General features: G+C 41.2%; 1 protein-coding gene across 1 annotated transcript in view; it reads left to right on the top strand.

Moving 5' to 3' along the window:
• The window catches only part of LOC101855084 (fibroblast growth factor 8), a gene marked incomplete in the record, with an annotated part of 60,246 nt that extends 39,126 nt beyond the window's left edge, over positions 1 to 21,120 (top strand). The window contains 2 exon segments of the mRNA XM_005093419.3: positions 4,217 to 4,326; positions 19,400 to 21,120. Of these exon segments, the coding sequence (XP_005093476.2) occupies positions 4,217 to 4,326; positions 19,400 to 19,654 (365 nt within the window).
• Positions 21,121 to 21,594: the final 474 nt, after the last annotated feature.

Genomic DNA, 21,594 nt, shown 5'->3' with positions numbered 1-21,594 from the left:
AGTGTGTGTGTGTGTGTGTGTGTGTGTGTGTGTGTTGTGTGTGTTTTCGTGTTTTTGTCTCTGTATACGTATAACACTGTCACTCTGGTTTATAATTTTACTGCTGTTTTGTGGTTTTGTGAGATCACGGTAGAAGGCAAACTTTCCATGGTTTCAATATACAAGACTTTATACTGGCAGAACAGTTTATGTGTAAGAAACTTTGTGCAGAATTCGAGCATGACACTGCGATCCAAGGAGCGTACCATACATTATGTTTCTTGCCCTCAGAATGAGAATGTCTCAGGTCTATGTGAGATAAACAACCAGACGTGAAAAGCCTAAGTAAAAAGAATACAGGTGTGCTTCTGTGTGTAGCGAACCGTTACCGAGACACCTTAGAAATGAAGTCACAGTTACAGACATTAAGAATTTTATCCCTGCCCCATGCGGATAAGCTGGGCACGGTCTTACCTGCAGGATGGGTTGGATAACGCCAGAGGCTTTACCATGAGTGGCATCGGGTACAAAATACAATCCTTTCCCCTTCAAACCTTGGTTTGTTTTCATCATGAGCAGCTGTGTGTGTAGCTTCAGCGTCTGTTCCTCTAATTTTGACTTCGAATCATGTTCCTGTCTCAGCACTTTGTTGCTGTTTGTTGTTTTTTTGTACAATAAACATTTTCCTGCGTCTCCCATCCCACCAGGATATGTTTTTGCACCGTCTCGAGTATTGGGTTTACAGCTTTTTATCAAAGCAGTATTAATTTCGTCTCACTGCAGTCTGTTGCAAAAGTACTTTCTAAGTACTGCTGTGTAAATCACATCCCCGAGCCCAGGCCACTTGTTGGGTGGGGGTGAGGGGGGGATGGGAAGGGCAAAGCCGAGCGGTAATAAAACTGATCTCCCTCTGTTTTCCTAGCGTTTTATTCTTTGTAGTTATGGTTCTCTCAACCAACCGAATCTTACTACTACTTTGAGACAAGTAAGCATAATAATGAAAGAAAAACTTAGCCAAAACTCCGTTGCCTTCAGATTTACTTTTATAAAAAAAATCTTTTTTATTTTGTCTATCCGCCTATTTGCATTATTCTCTCACCCGTACGAACTTATTTCTTTTTGTTGTTTATAGCCTTCTTTAAACTATCTTTTCATTTCATATCTCTGTAACTTTTAGATCAAGTTCTCACTAGTAGTTTTCTTTTAAAAAAACGTCTTGCAATTCATCTTGCACATTAACACCAGCCTTCAGATCGCAAACTGACTGCTTCCGTACAGCATGCGGTTGGAAGGCACTTTGATGTAACGTCTACTCCTTACATTTGTTTTTAGTATTTCTGGTATCCTAATTTATTCCTGGGGATACATGTCCGTTGTGCTGAATAAACTGCAGCTAAAAAATAAAAGCAGCGCTGAACCCGAGTGCCTCTTAATTCAGTGTCACCCTGTCATTTCCAATACTGTGACCACGAAGGCGAAAGGCCAATGTATTGTTAAGTGACTTACAATTATCATACAGTAATAAGTTAATCTGTGTCTGGGGTTCAAGAGTACCATAGACCAACGGTGGAGTTAATAAGGCAATGCAATTTTCGGAATTTCATTCCTTTCCCCCTGCCCGTTCCCCGATAAAGCTCAGGGCTTTTGACTGCAAAACTTGAGTTATCCACACCAAGTGGATAGACCACGCAAACGTCATTCTCAGACAAGGGGGGGATAATCTGGCAAAGCTCATGCGAGTTTTACCTCAAGTGCCGGGGAATGGCTGAGAAGGACTTGTCTGGACTTCCCACTGCAACTTACTGGCAATCATAATCGCTCACGAGGACCCCATACAAGAAGGCAGAAGTAAGTCCTTACAAAAAGCCACGAAAGAGAGAGAAAATCTAAATGGCATTACGAAAGTAAATCCCGTTTTGTTATGCTATGAGTCCCCTCAGAGCCGGCGTGGCAGGTTTAGTCAGCGGTACTATCCCAAAACAAGAGAGGATTTTCCACGCCTTGGGGTGAGAAGACTGTCGTCAAGCTCGTTAATATTGTGGGCAAATTGAGGAGGCCGAACAGTAGTCCAAATTGTGGTTAGATTAATGAAGTGTGGACAGACAGGAGACAGTCCAGTAGCTTGGTCACTAGCAACGTGATTGCTGGCATGTTTGTTCAAGACATTAATATTATCGGGCAATGAGACCCAGCGCCATGCTAGTGTTGCGCTGTCAGCGCCATGTCAACTGATTTCGAATGCGTGTATTAGTTTACGAAAACATCTTTCAGACTTCATCAGCCTTAATAATAGAAATAATGTAGATCATTTCTATAACGCCCACTCTTGGTGCTTTACATAAATATATGTACAAACTTTATTTACACAAGCATACTCACATATACACACAAACACACACACACACAAACACACACACTCACGCACACATTACACGCCAACAACATGCACGCCACACACACGCACACACACACACGCACACACACACACACACACACACACACACACACACACACATATACACACACACACATCTACTTGCCTATCACACGCGTACGCTAACACATTGTTAAGAAATGAGCACATACAAATACATAATAAAATAATATACCCAATGCAATTCGCAAAATACATAAATGGATAAATAGTCGTTTACATAACATTGTACTGAACATGAATCTACTGATATAAATATGGTTTTATTAAATGCATCTTTAAAGATATTTTAAATTTAGGCTCAGATGTATGTTTCAAGCGTTGGGGAAGAGAGTTCCAAACTGATGGATCAATGTGGGCAAACGATCTTTCCGCTAATTTTTACCTTCTTTTCTGGGAACTCTGAAAAGATACTGATCGCCTGATCTTAGTGATCTAGATGGAAAATAAATCTGGATGAGATCACTAAGACGTGATGGAGCTTTGTTATTGACTCATTTATGGCATGGTATTGCAATAAAAAGAATATATCTAGTGTTGAGTAATGCACAGGAAATATATTAATTTTTACTTTGAAGGTAAAGTCTGTGCTATTAAAGTTGCCGTTGTTTTCAGTATGTTCTTTGCTCATTAGCTCCTTTGTGCACCTTTTGGGCTTTTAATTTTATCTTGGCATCAAAAGATGAGATTTTTAATATTGTATATTATGGTGCTCGTCTCGTTCTTTAAGTTTCTTGTGGTACTTTACAATAAGTTCCCGTTTCAGGAATCTAGTTCCCCTTTACAGGTCAGGAAAAAGTCACCCTCAAAAGTTTTGACTAGACTAGAGGCGCCCCGTTTTCATTCTTTTCATGTTGACCCTTCGATCTTCCTTGTCTGCAGTCACACATTGACGTCACCGTCAAAACAATACAGTCGGCTTCCATAAACATTGATTCATTAATGAGGCATTTGTTTTTAATTACATTCCTGTTATGCACATTATTAGATCAGTAAGCTTGATGTGCTTCTATAACAAGGTGATCACGTAGTCAAACGTATACATGAGAGAGGTGGCATTTACGAAGTCAGCACCCCCCCCCCCACCCCACCCCGCACTACCCAATGCACCTCGATCTCCCTTCCCTCTCTTATTAAGCCCCTCCCTTGAATGTACCAATCCTATTGAAACAAGACGAAAAGCATGCACATTGTTAAAACAAGATTGAGGTTATTGTCTGCCTCTAGATTATAGTAACTATGTAGAAAGTAACCGGTTTGGGTTGAGGCTGAGCTAGGTTTATTATGAAAATATGCCCTTTGCAATTATACTTTTCTTAACGCGCATATACTTATGTATATGCTGATTAGAGAAAATGCAGGGTTTTTTTTTACTGTTTAAAAATATAATCTGACATTTCAATATTTGTTTGAGCTCTCTTCAGCATTTACTAGTATACACAATGTTTGGAAAACCTTCAAACTGGTAATACGCTACGTCATGATTTACCACTTCATTATCACCAAAACAAAACCAGAAACTGCACTGTACGAGTATAGATTGTTATGTGAATAATTAATACCCCTTTATACGCTATAGGGATAATAAAGAGGCAGGACCCCAAAATTCAACATCCATCTCCAAAAGGACTGAACCAAGTATGTGGAGAGCTTTGGAAACTTTCTAATAGGCTTGATTAAGATCAAGATCGCCTGATTTATTATTCGAACCATAACCCTGCATGACACTCAGTGAGCTTCTGACATGCCATGTGAGTGGAGTTGGCCATAATTTTGATTTCTTCCATCTTTCCTCTTCCGCAGCTGATTTTCTGTTCGAATCAGACCCTCACGGAGGTGGAAGAGTACGGATAAAAGCACGCATTTTCAAGAAGTATCTTTGCTTCAGTCGTCGGGGACGACTTATATCAAGGGTAAGTACTAATGGAAATGTACTACATTTTTCTCTTGACGGGCTACCAACATTGTTCTGTGGGCTAATTTTCTTTGCACTGATAAGTGATACGTTTTCGACGTGGTGTTCCTCTCTTTACAATACGCTACAACACGCTTCCCCCTTTTGTGGGGAAAGTGGAGGACTAAAGCTTTAGTTTATCTTTTGTATTGCAGGTTAGGCCAATCACCTTGTAAGTCTGTGTCTCCTGTCCTAGTAATGTTTGTTGCTGGTTGCCGCTAATAATCATGCACCTGGTCGATATGTTTACTACCAACCATTTTATGTTCTTTGTCACACCCCTGCTTTAAAAATAATAATCCTGTCTGCTGTCCATGAAAGGAATCACTCTTTTAAAAGCATAAAGTATTATGATGCCTGCATAGTTTGCTGTAAGCCACACCGATCGTCCAATCTTATCTATTGTTCGCCATGTAGTGAGAGAGAATACCAGGAGGCTGTCAGCGCGTGACTGCCTGACTGGATGACCTCCACAACTAGACAGAATAGCGAGCCCACATTTGGAATCCCGTGTGCTTATCTTTACCTATTCACGTGTCACTCACAATTACACGGTCTTCTTTTCTTTGCTTTTCTGTCTGTCAATGTTACAAGGTAGGATTTTTCAAATGTGAAAAAAAAAAAAAAATCCCGGCAAACAGCTATTCGGATGCTCTATTTTCGCTTTTGTCTCGGAGTACGATTTATTTATACGTTTTCCATTAGACGCGTCGTATTCTTGAGAGCAAGTTTCGTTATGTTTCATGATTCAGAAGATGGCAGTGTTTAGTATTGAGGTCTTTTATCCAGAGGGCATGGCCCGTAAAAGGAGAAGTGTTTTGCGGGATCCTCAAGCACAGATGGTCTTTATGTGAACATTTATCCCGGTGGCAATGAGAGAGTTCAATGATGATCGTAAGAGGCAATCAGCGTAGTGCAATTCTTAGCACTTTGGAATTTAATGACAAAAGACAGAAAGGTGAGCGGGAGTCGTAAAGAGCGATGTTCACACCTCAACACTTCAAGTTTTCGTGTAAGAGGGAGTAAACTACGAAACTTGTAGTCTTTTCTCCCCAGGAACATTGAAAAGGTGGGCGGGTCGGAGACTAATATATCGTGTCGGCCGGGGGTAAAGCGTTTCCTGTGTGAGCGCCATTATTAATTCAGACGGTGAACGCCATGGCAACTATTGTAGGACAAAGATGGCTTGAAACAGGCGGACTATACTTTGAAAGCACGAATGCGATGATAAGACTGGGCGAGAACTGCCCTCAGACGCATCACTCAAACTACAGGACGCAGGCGCTTTTGAACTTTAGGAAGCGGAATTCAGGGCCGATCTATTCAACACAACCATTAAGCAGAACATGTTCCGGCAAACTCAGCAAAAGTTCGCATTTGAAATTTTCTACTTCAAATGTTACCATTTTGCGTATTTTTTCTAGGTAGACACGAAGACATCTTACCTTTTTAGGTGTTGCGCGTTTGTGTCTCTCTCTTTAAAGAAAAGTTTACAATTTGAAGCATTTCTTTTCGGCTATTGTTTGAAAAATCTCAGAATATTTGGGCTCTGATTGCCAAACCAGCCAATCCCTTCCCCTCCCCACTACCTTTCCACACAGGCCATATGTGCTTTGATAGACATTGTCTGTCTGTCTGTCTGTCTGTCTGTCTGTCTGTCTGTCTGTCTGTCTGTCTGTCTGTCTGTCTGTCTGTCTGTCTGTCTGTCTGTCTTTCTGGGCCTTTCTAAAAGAGACGGACCAATCATTTGTTCAGTCCTCATAACTGCGCCAAAAGTTGTATTTTCAGAGTAACAGTCTTTTGCGACCGTTGTAGCAAAAGTATCAAACCCGTTCAACAACTATTCTGTTATAACCTTCTAGTCCCCGAATAGCCCTTAGTCACCCTCCGGACAGAACACGCACTTCAGAATGAAATGGATGTTACACAAAGGTTGAAACCGAAAATACAGACGGACACTCAGCAGGAGCAACCAGCACAGTACCAGGCACGCTTCTACACGTTTTATTCAGATTTTCGTTGTACAAACCTACCTTAAACATTTTTCGTTTTAGCAGCACACTCCCGACTTTAAATGTAATGGCGGTAACACGTCACTTCCTGTAATGTATTTGCTCATTGCAACAGGCTTCGTTTGGCGTGTTGTTAAAAAAGCCGTGACGATAGCTAATGTTTTAGATATCCATTCTGTGAAGCAATCAGTCATCGTGCAAAATAATAGTGTGGCTCAAACAAACTTGTAAAACTGCTGTCAAAACAAACAAAAAGGAAAACAAAACTAATTTTATCCAACAGCACAATATTATTATCCGAATCCGAACTTTTTACTCGTTCTTCTCCTCGTTCTATAAATCATTAAAATCTTCTAAAGGGCTTACGGTACCTTGCTGCATGTAACCTGTTACCAAAAACTGCTTCAAATTTCACATGCCACACACTTAGTTTGGCGCATGCGTGATTCTCAAAGCATGCACTTTTCTCTCTGTTCAGTAATGTCTGTAAATTGTAACCAACAATGGAACAAACTGTGAGATGCTATACCCCTGCAAAGTCATGAAAGTGTCCAACGATATAAATCATAGCCCGAAAGCATCGAAATTGCCACTCGGGTTTACAGAGACGCTCGACGTAGGTGTCTGGTTACGGATACAAGCCTCAAGCTCCGAGAAAAATGGGGAGAGTGCTGTTTTACATCACGATGTTGAAAGATTAGACAGAGAAGATTTCATCATGCGAAACTGCCAAGTACAGTTTGATGGTTTAGACTACATACACCCCCTCATATGGCAGAATGTATTTTGAGCTTATCGTTGCAGTGGTGGTTGTTTTGTTTTTTTTAAAATATATTTTAGCGGTTTTATTGTTTCCCTGTTTTAAAAATCAATGAAAAGAAACACAGAGACGCAAGCGAATAACACGATAATTGGTAGTTTGAAAACGAATCCAATCATGGAAGGCAAGCTTTGGCCATCTATACGTCTTAGATTAAACACAATCAATAAAAGGAAAAAGCTTGTGCCTTTCTGGGAAGAGACGCTGTTGTTTGTTTCTAAAACAGTGATTGGCGGAGGTTTGTTTGTCATTTGATCTTGCTCAAATCTCTCCCCCAAGATCTAAATCTGACGCGTGTTTACACAACCAGATTTGAATTGAATAGCAATTATTAATTTGAGACATTGAGATTAAAATTGTTTATTGCATAAGTCAGGTTTTTCCAGTTGTTAGTTAATAAATTTCAACCATAGGCGAGTCTTAACTACATCTCAGATTTGTATTGTCCTAAAACAAGGATAGGAACTAAAAGAGTAATGAAACATCGTCAGGATGTCTGAAGTTGTCGCTTAGATTTCTATATAGGGATACAAAGCTATTTTTGCCTCTTGCTGTCTTGCCAAGTTAGAGTTTGGGATGAAATATTTTTTTTTCAGCAGGTTTTATGTGCCAACTGCACAAGGGAAATGCTAAGTCCTGTACGAGATAGACTTGTCTTGACCAGTCCCAACAAGAAAAGATAAGCCAGGTCTTCCCTTGCGCGTGGCGAGAGGTGACCGCGAGGCGCTTGACAAATTGTTGGGAGACCGGGCCTTCGATGTTGAAACTTGAGCGGTGATAACTAAGACACGGGGCCGGTGTAGACAAAACACAAAGCTCGAGAAATCTCGCCTTGCAATGGAGAAACAAGAAGCTGTTTGGGTCTCCGTTGTCTTCAAGTCAAGCGAACAGATGCTTGGGCTTAATGCAAGGAGAATATACTAAGGATTAAATGCTCTGAAATCCCCGAATCGGGTTTTTCGGAGACAATAGGTGGAAGAGAAAGGAGTAATGCTGATAGGACAGTTTTTGTGAGAAGGAATGCATGGGACAATTTGTTTTCGGATTAGAGGAGTTGGAGGCAGGTGGGTGCAAGGGGTAAAGGAACGCGCCTTTAGTTCAAGAGATAAATGAAAAAGACTGCAAGTGAGAACGGGACAAACAGAAAAAAATTAAAAGGAAGGACATTATAAGTTCAAAATGGGAGTTTCTTTGTATGCTACTTTCAGGGTGGAAGATGTGCGAAATCAGTGGTGCCCTGGATATAAGTTGGATGTTGGCACTGGAATGCCAATGGTAGGCTAAAAAAGAAAAACAATAAGAGATGTAAGAAAAACAGCGTGGTGTGATAGCGAGAGTTACGTTAAATCCACTGAAATGTATCTTTGCTGTTACTGTCGGCTTAGTACAAGACGGTAGAAAATAGGCAGATTCTAGGTGTCTTAGGGGTCATTTGAGATGGGAGGATTAAAAAAAAATTCTTGGGGCGAAATTGGCTGTAGAATGGTAGTCTCGGTGTATGTTGTTTTTGGAGAAGGCTGGGAGCGAGGTGGGGCAGAAGACGGAAGAAGGAGGGTGACATTTGTTTACTCCGAAGGGAGCGGAAAGGTGACAAACGTTCACGCTGGGGTCATGAGGGGAATCTGGGAATGTGTATTCCTTGTCACAGTCCAGATGAGGTCAGGGATTACGACAATTCCAGTGGGCTATCACTTTGCCAGTTATGTTAACTCTCTGTTAGTTCGTTTTGTTTCTTTGTTTGTTGGGGCGTTTGCAGCCAGTGAGATAAGTAAAAAGCTTGAAAGATCATGGGTGTGTTATGGTAAAGCAAAGATGTACCTCTCCTGAAAGTAGCAAACAAATAATACATGTTCTTATATTACAAATATACATTATTTGTTTCTTTAAACGTTGTTCAAACAAACTGCCTTTTGATCATACAATTGGGGGGGGGGGGGGGGGGGGGGCACCTGTGGAGTGGGAGAATTTCGTTCGGATGAGATACAGTTTACTGTCCGTTTATCGGAAATCTTGTATACTTGCTAATTTCTTCTAACGAGACAAACTTTCAAATGCCGCACAGTCGTGTGTATTTTATCATCACACAGTGTCAAGGAAGGAGGAGGTAAAAAATGACGAGAACGACGACAACAACGACGAGGAGGAGAGCATAATACTATTCTTTTTTTTCCGTTGGCCCCAAGACGAGGCGAGTTGCAAGCATAGATCCTCATAATGTTCACGTGATGGATAATCCTGAATGGAATACTATACAACCCAAAGCCTGTATCCACTTTGTTTTACATAGCCTTCCTTGTTTATGCCTGTATAGGAATAGTGGGGCATAACAATTGTCGTCTGCAGGCATGACGCTACCTTATTTTTACAGTACTTTCTCTTGGGCCACGCTCAACTTGTCTCATGTTTTTACACGCTCGTCATGAAGGGATCATTCATCCCCAAATGCCCATTTTATTACCTTATTTTTTAATATTTATTTCCGTCTCTCAGTTTCATCCCTGAACCGTGTGGGGGGTCTTTAGATCTAGCCAACGAACGGGCAAAAGTGCATCTTAATAAAGCATTGAGAGAATACAGAAGTGATAGTAGGGCTTATACAGAATGCACGATGAATTAACTGTTGAAATCGCACACACAGACAGACAGCGCTGTGCACTCGCCCGAGCACGCCTGCACACTCACTCACGTATACACACTCACGCACGCCCTGATACATTATACTATATACGTGGGCTTGTGTTTGCATACTAGTTCATCCGTGTATGCTTGAATATATTACTATATGTGCAAGTATCATCACGGCCTGTTGTCATAGGATCCTCGTTACGCGTACGGCACGGAGGTGTGAAGAAAGCATATTAAGAATGCGGAAAAGCCGTTAAAGGGCTAGTTCTTGTTAAGCGTGCGTGTGTGTGTGAATTCGTGTGTGCGCGCACGCGCGCGCATCTGTGTTTGTATAAGGGGATGGCACGGGGAAGGACGTCTACATCTAGTGGGGTTTTTTTGTTTTTTTGTTTTTTGTTTTGGGGAGACCCACGTCTGACATTAGCGGACCAACATGACTCTTATTGCCTGGCGTAGTGCTGCAATCATGATGACCGCCTACTAAATGATCTAAATTGTGTTTATGTGTGTATAAAATATCTACAATTACGCGTAAAATATTAAGCATGATCGTGTCAGTAGGAAACAATAAACCGGACAGAACGATTAGCTATTGGTATCAGGATAGAATCTGACACAGGGGTCTATTCGTCTTTTTGTGACACTACAATCGGCCTTTCCTCACACCCCCCCTCCCCTAAAAAAAAGCTGCTTTCTTGGTAAAAATAGATCACAGTCATTATGGCTGTTTTCCCCTCCTTATCGTACTCATACGTTTACCTTTCTCTCAGCGTGGTTCTTGTCTACAGGGGTATTATTACCCCCCCCCCCCGGACGCATATCTCACATGCTTTCTTAATCTTTCTTCATTATTTGTAAGTCACGTTCTGATATAGTTAAGCAGATAGCTTTTGCTGACCCTTTGCGACAGACGTGCACTTCCTCTTCCCCACACAGACACAGCAATTTCCCTTTGTTCCTTTTGCCGGCCCTGATTTGACCTGCGCCCCTTCCCCACCCCTAAAAAAATCCCCAACAACATGCGCAAACAAAAACACCCTTCCCTAACCCGTTACCTCCGTCGTTTTAAATTGCCTGTACGTATAGGAAAGGGCGAACAATGCTGTTTTAGGTTTGCTTTTATTTCCATGGTTCAATACGAATTGTACAATAAATAATAATATAGTAATTTTTTGCGGTCATTATTGTTTGTATTAGAAGAAGCTTTCAGAGACTGCAGTCTGGGGCTTGTTTACCTTTGTCCTCTCCCAAAAGAACTGAGTACAATAAATAAACATATCAAAATTATTTTCACAAACTTTACACAAGCCTCCCCCTACTTACATATTATTATATAGGTACTGGAAAAGAAAATCCTTTTCAAAACCTGGCTAGGTTTTTAAAAATTCTTTAAAACATTACTAACTCAGACCAATTTTGGCTTTTGATAAGTATGCATTTTATCAAAAAGAAGCTCTTCTCTGAAAAAAAAAAGAAATAGATACGTTACTAAAAATGTACTATGCAGTTTGCGCCCTGTTGCTGGGAAACAGGTTGTACTGATCAACAACAGTTCGACGTCCTGTAACCCTGGAAACTACACAGCTCTATGCAAACTGAATGAATGAATGGTTGCATGCATGAATGAATGAATGAATGAATGAATGAATGAATGAATGAATGAATGAATGAATGAATGAATGAATGAATGAGCAGTGTAAATAAAATAAAGGAATGTGTCAGATTATCTATCACACAGTCGACATACATGGGCAACGGTATGGGAAGAAGATGCCATTTTACCACACGCTGGGGCCCGTAAAGGGGGCGCAGTCAGCCCTGTGTGCGAACTCCTGTGAAATATCTTGCTTTGCTTCCAACAATGGACGTCCTCGTATCAGTGCGGTCCTGCTTGCCCATGAAGAGCTTCGTTCTCCAACGGTTGACAAATTTCTTTAGAGACGACTAGAAGTCGCTGCCGCGTTGCAGCGACCTTAGCCCGATCTCGCCCATTCAATAAACACACACCCATACACTCATACATATTATAATCTCTCTCTCTCTCTCTCTCTCTCTCTCTCTCTCTCTCTCTCTCTCTCTCTCTCTCTCTCTCTCTCTCTCTCTCTCTCTCTCTCTCACACACACACACACACACACAAACACACACACACACTCTGTATATATATATATATATATATATATATATATATATATATATATATATATATATATATATATATATATATATATTCAGGGCTTCAGGAGAGCACACAGTGCGCAGGAGTTTAAAAAAGTAGTATTCACATAATGCACCACGAGAGAAAAAAATCTTTTCCACCTCAGTGTACGTGTCTCGTCAGAAAGGGAAATACGTTTGTGAAGGCTCTTCTTAGTCAGAACAATCAGGTTTTGGCGGGGTCTTTTTCTATCCTGTCTGTGTGAAGAGGAGTTTTATGAGTTATTTGATGGCCAGTCTTCCCCCGATACGAGAAGAAAGAAGCGTATGAAAAATCTTGAACAACATTTAGAGGACACGATAGGGAGTCAAAGATGGAACATTAATTCTGCTTTTCTGAACTTTCCTTATGGTTTCAGGAGGAAGTTAAGCTACTCGGGTTCTGTGTACTGTCGTTGTGACAACTCAACCAGATATTATCGAAATCTAACACACTATTGTCATGTCAAAATGTTATCGTTCATAATCAGACTCTAGTTCCGATACCATTCATTTGATATAAGTTAACCTTTAATGTTTGTTGAAGAGATCTGGGCCGAGGCATTGCCATCTTTGTTTTATGAGAGAGACGAGAAATTAACTCAGATCTTTATGATCTTTTCAGTGGCAATAAAACGAGTAGTTAGTACTCCATTTTGATACTCACTTAAAGATGAACTTTGGAAAAACTATGTGTGTCCACCATTAAACACCATTAAACACAACTGACGTGTCCTTGTTGCAAGGCGTTTTAATGTTCATGGTGGGAATTTTAATGACTGTCGTAATTTACTATCTGACTTACAACACGAAATTGAGTGTTCGCTAATGGCAGCATCAATGAACTTAGCTTAAGTTATGCACTAGCACGCGTGAAGAATCCAGACAGAGCCACTGGGTGGCGCCATTAAGTTTTATGTTGGATTCAACACCTCTGCCACAGCAATTACCCTCCCGAAAATACATCACAAGTATTACTCTATGACTGGGTTGTCTAGAGTTCTGCAATAAAATTTTAATGTTAAATCATTGAGAACATCCCTGCTTTTCAGTTCTTGGTTAATTTTAAGTCAGGCACTGTAAGAAAGTATGTAATGATCACATTTTGAAGTCATCAAATTATGCATCTGGCCTGTGTCCCAGTTTACAGGAGTGACAACGTTCCTGATGTACTGTCTGGTTGTTTTTCTTCTTGTGTTTGTGTTGTTCTAGATATACGATACCTCACATTTTAATTTTAATTTTTCCCTTTCCTTCACAAGGTCTTCACTCCGCTAAGCAGCTCCTTCATGCCCATACTGCTTCAGATTTGACTCAAACGCAGCACTCTCCATGTTTCAGAACCATTAAAACGACACAGAACGATTGCGCTAATCCTTTACTGGAAAAAATAATGACACATTCTTCAATGAGAACAACATTCCTTTTTGATTTAATATGCCTGACTCTCAATTAATTATCCCATTAAGAATTTCATTAACATCAAGTGCATAAAAAAAATATTTAAAAAATAGAATACTCCCCCCTCCCCCCCCCCCCCCCCCCCACACACACCCACACAAAACTCCGAACACGACCCCAGGCTTTCTCCCGCCTACACATCCACGAAAGCAGTCAGTGCATGTCGCTGCCGCTGATTCACAAATTTTATACAAGATTACCGACTGGCCTGCTCTCTGTGGATTCGTTTATGCGTGAAATCTCCTTCTTGGTGAGCCGAGCATGTCAAAGGAGGAGCATTTGGGCGTGGAATGAGCATACTATTCAATTTATGTTTATTCAATCTCGACTTGAATGGAAATCAAAAGCGGGCAAAGACTAGCAAGCAGATTTTCTTCTTTCACTTTCTACTTGCTTCGATTCTGTTTGATCTAGAGTGAATATGGAGCTCAAAAACATGAGAGGAAAAGACCGTAACAAAAGCTTTATGGTGGCCCATCGTGAGTTGAAGCTGCCGCTGACAATCTTCTTATTTTTGTACCATTTCAAAAGTGTTGAGCGAGGAAAATGTATCTAAAAAGTAGTAACCTTTTTTATCTGACCACTGTTGGTGACTAAGACGTCATTGAAACCGACATGCAGGCTTGTTTTCGTCTTCATGACATCAACTGGTCTATGTCTCAACGGGTGTGTTTTTTGCCCTTACTACCAAATGCAATTTGTATAACTTCAAACCTTGCCACTTAATTGTGATGCTTGGGCTATTTAAAAAGCCACTGGGGATAAAAACAGGGTTGAAATTGAGGAAACAAATGTGTAGTCAAATCAATAGTTGACACACACTGACCTGTAATTTCCAGATTTCTAGGTAAGCAAACATACCACGAGTTTGATAATAGTATATTAGATTTGTCTAGAAATAATTTGATTGCGGACAAAGACGCGTCTATAGGCTTCATTCTCTGTTTCACCTAACATTTTTTTAAACGTACAGAGTACTGTTGATGCGACTCCTCTTTGCACGAGACAAACTTCAGGGCATAGACAATTGTAATGCAGTATCTTGAAATAATCCGTAACACTGATTTTTCGAGAACGCTATGAGTGAAGACTTCAGGAAAATGTGCTTGGAGCTACCTCGACTTGAATTTTACATGTAGCTGAAGCAGTCGACAGGGTCAGTGAGGCACGTGCCCATAACAATAGCTTCTAACCTCCAGGTCACAATGCAAACAGAGCCGCGAGTTGCCATTGGTGGTTGAAGAAAGAGGAAAACACAGGTGGTGTTCTGGCCGGTCTTTGTTGGTCCCTGAAGTTGGCGTTACCACCTCTGTGTCCCCTATGTGTAGAGGATGTAGAGTGCTAGCAGCTTCCTCGTACAATCACAACGTTGAACTCAAGGGGGAATATCTCAATTAAGCCCTCTTGTAGGGATCAAACAGTGCGTTGCCGTTCTTTTCATAGGTGAGCGAAGCTGACTGGAAGAAATCCATTCATGGACAGCCTTAGGGGTTACCGATTTGAAGTTTTTAGATGCAAAAAAACGAGGGTCATTTATAGGGCACTCTCGAGTTTTTAGTCTTTCCCTACAAGCGTGCTTGTTGGTGTCTTCGTGTTTTCCGAGAAAACAGAAATGTCTCTTTTTATCTCGGCCAAGTGCCAAAACAGGAGAACCATATTGTTAAAAAGCTGGCTTTCCACACACACACACACACACACACACACACACACACACACACACACACACACACACACACACACACACACACACACACACACACACACACACACACACACACACACACACACAGAAAATTATAATTGGTTCTTTGTCTCCCTGGCTCCCTTTCCTTCATTTTCATCACTAACGCATTGAGCAAACCTTCAATAGCTATCACAAATACATCAGTGCATGCGTTTGTTGATTCATGAAAAGAGTTTAAAATATTCTATGAACTAAATTTCCAAACAAGTTTAGTTTCATTTTCAGATTCTGTACCTTTTAGAATGTCCACTGCCCGTTTGCTATTCATCTGTTTATGATGCTAACCATAAATGACAGGTCGACACTCTATTTTCGAATAAGCGGAAAGAACTCAGAAAACAACTTTACGTTGATGTGAGGAATACTTACTAAGCAATATCACCTGCCATAGAAAGGTAGATGCGATTGATATTTTATTAAAAGCTTCATTTTATCCATGCAATTTGAGTTAATACCCCTTTTGACGTTTGTATGCCTAATCAAGAAATAGATCTAGTCGTTTAAACATACATACTGTGTAGACCATTCCACGCTAAAAACACGAGACTGCTACTCTTACGGAAACCTTCGAACAGTGTTGACATATCCTCACTGGCACAAACAATTCTTCCTGAACGTCTATATTCATCTAGAGTATAATTTCTTTTGGACCCTTTTCAAACGACAAATGGATCAGCAAACGTTATTTACATGTATGGTGTTGCAATGTAGTTATAACAAAGCAACCTGCCCCACATGAACTTAAAACCCAAGAGCTGATATCATCTGGTTAAAATCCTTAGCGGATAATCCGAGGTGGGTAACTTTGCGACCTCGAGTGCACACGCCACAACAAATCAGATTGGGCCAAGTTGTCGAGCCATAATAGAAAAGAGCACTTTTTCGGCTCTGTTGATTACCACTCAGGTCTTTGATCGGACCTGATTAAGGAAATATGTGGTCTGCTTATACTGTTACATGGCAGAAGTGTACGCAAGACGGCTTGGCTTGAATTTGATCTTGTGGTCTATGAGAAGAAACAGCCATTAGGGTCGTTTTGCTATTTCAGCACCAGTGCGGGGAAGGGTCAGCGTGCCCTAGTGGCTGCATTGATTAATAAAGGACTTTGATTCGTTGCCTCTTACGTTATGGGTACGAGGGGTTAAAGTGTGTATTTTTGGTGTGTAGGACAGGAAACGAAGGGGGTAACGAGTATTTTGTATGCTGCATTATGCCCACTGGGTACATGTCCCATGAAGGTTAAAGCGACTTGTCGTGACAGGAAAAAATAATTAAAAATTATTTTCTTTCAAAACCTCTTTGGAAGAAAGCGGATATGACACGGAGTTATGACACAACAAACCCTCAAAACAAAATGGAATAAATAGAACGAAAGGGTAAAACGACAACAAAAGGCAACGAGAAGTTGGGGTGGGTGTGGAAAAGACAGAAAAGGGATGTTGCAGTTTCCGGCAGGCTTTGTCTGTGTTTACGGGGTGTGTAAAAGGAAAGGAGAGAGGTTGTGGGAATATGCAAAATCAATGACTAATAAATATATAAATATAAATATTTAATCTGGATTTTTCCCATTGTCTGTTCTCACATCAAATAATATTTTTTTAAACAGTGAATTATAAAATGTGATACTGTATACTTTGATATTTTGTGACACAATACAAAAACACCAATTAGTTCATGCCCTTTCTTCAGGTTTGTGAAGGAAACAAAGTACCTTCATTCACGCGTCACCGCTACTATCCGTTAGTTTTACCGGTACCAGTGCCATAATTATACCTTTCTGAGACTCGGTAGTCAGTGAAGATCATCTCTGGCACATTAACCTACACAGTGCTTGGCGCGAGCTGTCACTGTTTGCCCACCCCACTAATCGCTACAGGGGAATTACATTCAAGCCGCCGACTGAGGGTCAGCTATCATTGCATTAGTACACGTTCCTAGAGCAAGGTCTATCATTTAAACACTTGATAGCAAACGAACCTAAACCTGTTTACAATCCCTCAGACGTGTAGCCAGTCGTCCTCGACTTTCCTTTCTTCCCTAGCATACTTTTTTTTATTCCACCCCCTCCCCTTTCTTTTCTCGTCACGTTTCCGCTGTCTCGAGCCGGAGCCTCGTATTATATGCTTGCTGGGTTCTACATGTTTCGTCCAACAAAAAGTTGCGCTGTTTCTCTTACTCAGCAAAATGGGAACCATAATTACACTGAATGTGTTCACACGTCAGTCAATGAGCGAATGAAATATTCAAACAAAGTGAACACCTTAACTCTGAGGAGATTAGTTTTCATTACCATTGTTGAACTTTTTTTATTCTGCATTATTCACAATGTGACATGTAATTGTGTTTTTATTAACTTTCTGAAGGTCCACGGGTTCTATGTTTTCTTTGAACCTGTGCCTGCGAGTAGGACAGATAGAACGCAGTGATTTTGTAAACTTTCTAAACCTTATTATATGAGGTTTGGGCTGGGTGCACTTATTTTGGATCCGTTGCAAGAAAACACTCAGAATTAGGAGTCAGACACCCTCTTACCACCACTTCCCTCCCCTTCCCGGTTATTTGACCGAGCCCTGACACTCAGCGTAAGGCGACTGGGAATCATCGAAGCGAGGGCGGGAACTTCTTTGAGGAGCTCATCCGAATCGGCATGCATACCTCAAAAATATGATAAAGAGGCATTAACAGGGTGCGGGAGAGATCGGGAGAGTCACAGAGTGAAAAGATGAAAGGACCGGGAGAAAAATGTAATCTTTCGTGTGAGGATTTTGCAATGTCGTCAGAGAAGGGAAGAGGGCTGGTGAATGACAAAAAAAGAGGTTGTATTTAGCCTCGAAATAACAGACAGGCAAGGCAGGAAAGAAAGCGTTAGGCGAAAGATAAAGCAAGCTTTTGAGAAAATATCAATGAAATATGAATGGAATATGCCCAATCTGTTGACGGGAGGTTTTTTAACTCCGCCTTTACCCGAATTCTGAAAGAGATTCTCTAGAGTCTGTTGTCGCCAGTGCCTATCGTACAATCGTCGGCGTAAGGTCGAACTCATAGGTAGACAATGCCAGAGCTATCAAATCGCCATCATGTGGCGTACGTAGGCTCCTCATTGACGGCTAACTCATTGCCCGTGAAGTGCTGGTCTTTCCCAGGTTTTCGCCCCGTTAGCTTCACAATGTCACCCCTTCCACAGATCCTATTGTCCCCCAGCTCTCCCAGCGCACAGACTTTGCCAACACTTCACGTCTTCTCACGAAGACAAACGTCCGTGATTTTTTAAAATACATAATTTGCTCATAAACAAAAAGAAAAAGAGACACGAATATTCTGGGGAAGAAAAAACTGAAAACTTTTTTCATATGTTCATTATGTTGATTTCAAACGGAAGTCGGGCCCTTTCATTGCTAACGACGCTGATAATTGTGGTAGGGTGCGTTTGCAAGAATCGTTCTCATGGGTGGCAGAACGCCAAGCGGAAATACCGCCCCAACCGCAGAGGAAACGCATGACTTACGGGTGTTGTCTACTTTTTTTTCCGCCATATTGAAATCAAGGGCGTCATGCACTTATATTTTGACAACCCACCACGTCAGCCGTAGTTCACAGAAGGGCAAACACCCCGCCATGTACCATTGTTTTATAGAGTATAGTGTGGATTGTAAAATAGTTGAAGTCAGCGAATGTTTTGGTTGTGTATGTGGCTTCTGCCATCAAGTTGCTGATATAAATAATTTTGTCACAATTTTTGTCTGTTTACCATAGCTTGATTTAAGTAAAATAAGGCTTTGCTAATTGGGAAAACGTATCTCGTGCTAAGTCTCACGTCGTACTTGGCTCTCCTGCTTGGTGGGCATTGATGAGAATACCCAGACGGCAAATGATTTACGCCAATTTCCCAACTGCAGAACGTTACAAGTAAAAGATCATGATTTGATTCTCCAAGTAAAGATTGGGCGGGGAGGGGAATCTGTGATTGCTTGCACAGAGCAGACAGTGACCCATGTAGGCTTTTTATTTACGGCTTGAATGCGCACATCTCTCCAGAATTAGCAGCAAGAAATCTAAACAAGGACGCTACCAACAAAGCGTAGTAATGAAATAAATCTGGAAACACTCGAATTAAAAAAACAAACAATTTTTTCTGGGTGAAATGTGTTAATTACATTTTTTTTCTTGTTTCGACAGACAAACGGCAGAAGCTTGCAATGTGTGTTCAGGGAAGAGCCGCACAACGGCCGCATCAAACTGCAGTCGGCCGCCAACCCCAGATGGTACGTGGGCTTCAACAAACGGGGGCGGCGTCTCAAGGGCTACAGCATGCGGAAAAGAAAGCGACGACAGCCCTGCTACGAATTTACAAAATTGCCCAAGATCAGACATTGGCAGCACCGGCTGCAAAATGAGTTCGAGGGATTCACGAACCCCAGGAACGATCGGTGACGGTGTGAAGACGATACCAGAAGTCAAAAACTTCGTATAACTCTCATCTAAGAAAGTACTACACACTTTAGTCCTGGCTGAAGAATGGCTGTTTCTTCTCCCTTCGTCCTATTTTGGCGCTTACTCGACGCAAAGTATTTAATAACAAGACATAAAACGCAAGAGGAAAGGGGGCAGCTCTGGGACAGAAGTTACTAGACCACGGCATCCACGGACACCTCGTGTTCCCTTTGTACTCTCATGTGCTTCTTTTTATTGAAGGATTTGCATTTCGTTTGGTCCCACTGTATCAGTGACGCACTTGAAAAGACGCCCACCTAATCTTCATCTGTGATATATGTTGATACAGCAGTGAGTACTTCATGTACAATCCTGCTCACACAGGCGACCACTCGGCGGAAGGATAGATAATGGATGGGACACGTCATCCGTTCTCGTCTTCTACGTCACTTGCGACGTCACATATGACGGTTGATGAGCATCCTTGGTTCTAGAAAATTTCTTTTGCAATGGCTGCTCAAACCTGACATGTTCCCGAATCCTCGCTAAGACTTACGCCGGTGACAACTTCCATCGTTATAGTCATTTCGTGCTTAGAAGAAAATCAACAGCTTTTCTTTCACCAAAGAAATCTGCTTTATTTTGTCACTGATAAATGACCACCCACTGTGGATCCAAGATATTATTAATTTTAGATGAGAGAAACAAAAGGAGCAAGAAGGCATAATAAGGCGAGTTTATTTCGAACTTTTCCTGCGACAGCCGTTGGGCACAAACATCTGAAGCAAGTTGGTGATGAACGAACAATTTCTACTCTTAGGGTCACCGGATCTACTGGGATGTTTATCATCTACACAGGTGCTATCAAAATAACATCTTCAACCAAAAACAAAGCTAAAAACATCTATGGTCACAGGCGTTATTAGATAGCCTTGACCTTTTCTCCAGTGCCTGCGAAACTCATAGCCTAAACGGGCGACATTTGGGGCCGTGACAGAGCCGTTCTTCTCCCGTGCCTGCCAGTCGAGGGGAGGGAGAAGCCGGAGAGACGTGGGCCACGGACTTGCTTGCAATGCCCCAAGACTCTCTCGTCAATATTCTGACCTGTACATACCTCTCTTTACCTCAAATCGACCTGAAATAGATGTTTTCTATGTAGGTGTATAATCCATAGCCATGGCCTAAGTGAACTTTATATTATTTTGGTTTCGTTGTTTTGTTCTTTCTTTTTTTCCCCTTGCATTTTGAGCAGGAAATGCAAAGTTTAACTGCCATCGATGTCTTGAGCTTGTGTGAAATGGTCATGTGTCGAAGTCCCCCCCATTTCCCAAACAACTATCCGCTCCAATGTATTATGTACTTTAATATTATTATGATGGTATAAAAGCATATTGTCTCCTATGCCTCGCATTTAATTTTGTTTATGTAAAGAACAGAACTGAAATAATAAGCATCTTGACAGACAATATCAGCTTGAACATTTCTGTTTGTTTTCATTTTATTACTTTATCTTGTTTATTATAACTCAATTTTACAATCACTCATGCGCACTCCCTACATTAAATATCCCACAATGTTCATTGCTGAAGACTAATCTTTTGCATGTACTCATACTATCGTTTGGGCATGGAAATGTCAGACCTTACAACAACCGTTCCGTCTATACAATTGCTAAAACTAGTTACATGAATTATCATCCTATTCCATGTAGAGAAAGAAGCAAACTCCAATTTACTTTCACCCCAACCCCGGTCTTTGTCTGATGGCTTATGTCAGTATTACTCCCCCTCCCCTCCCCCAAAAAGATAGTACAAATAATCATCGCATAATACGAGTGTCATTCATTGTCTATGAAATCTCTCACCCTTATTACGATCGCACTGTTTTCTTGTTCCTTGTTTACCCTCTTTTGCATTTCAAACGTACCATATGCCCTCAGC

Source organism: Aplysia californica, unplaced genomic scaffold (genome assembly GCF_000002075.1).
Source record: "Aplysia californica isolate F4 #8 unplaced genomic scaffold, AplCal3.0 scaffold00063, whole genome shotgun sequence".
Taxonomy (NCBI): domain Eukaryota; kingdom Metazoa; phylum Mollusca; class Gastropoda; order Aplysiida; family Aplysiidae; genus Aplysia; species Aplysia californica.
This window is presented reverse-complemented; position numbering and strand designations above follow the sequence as displayed.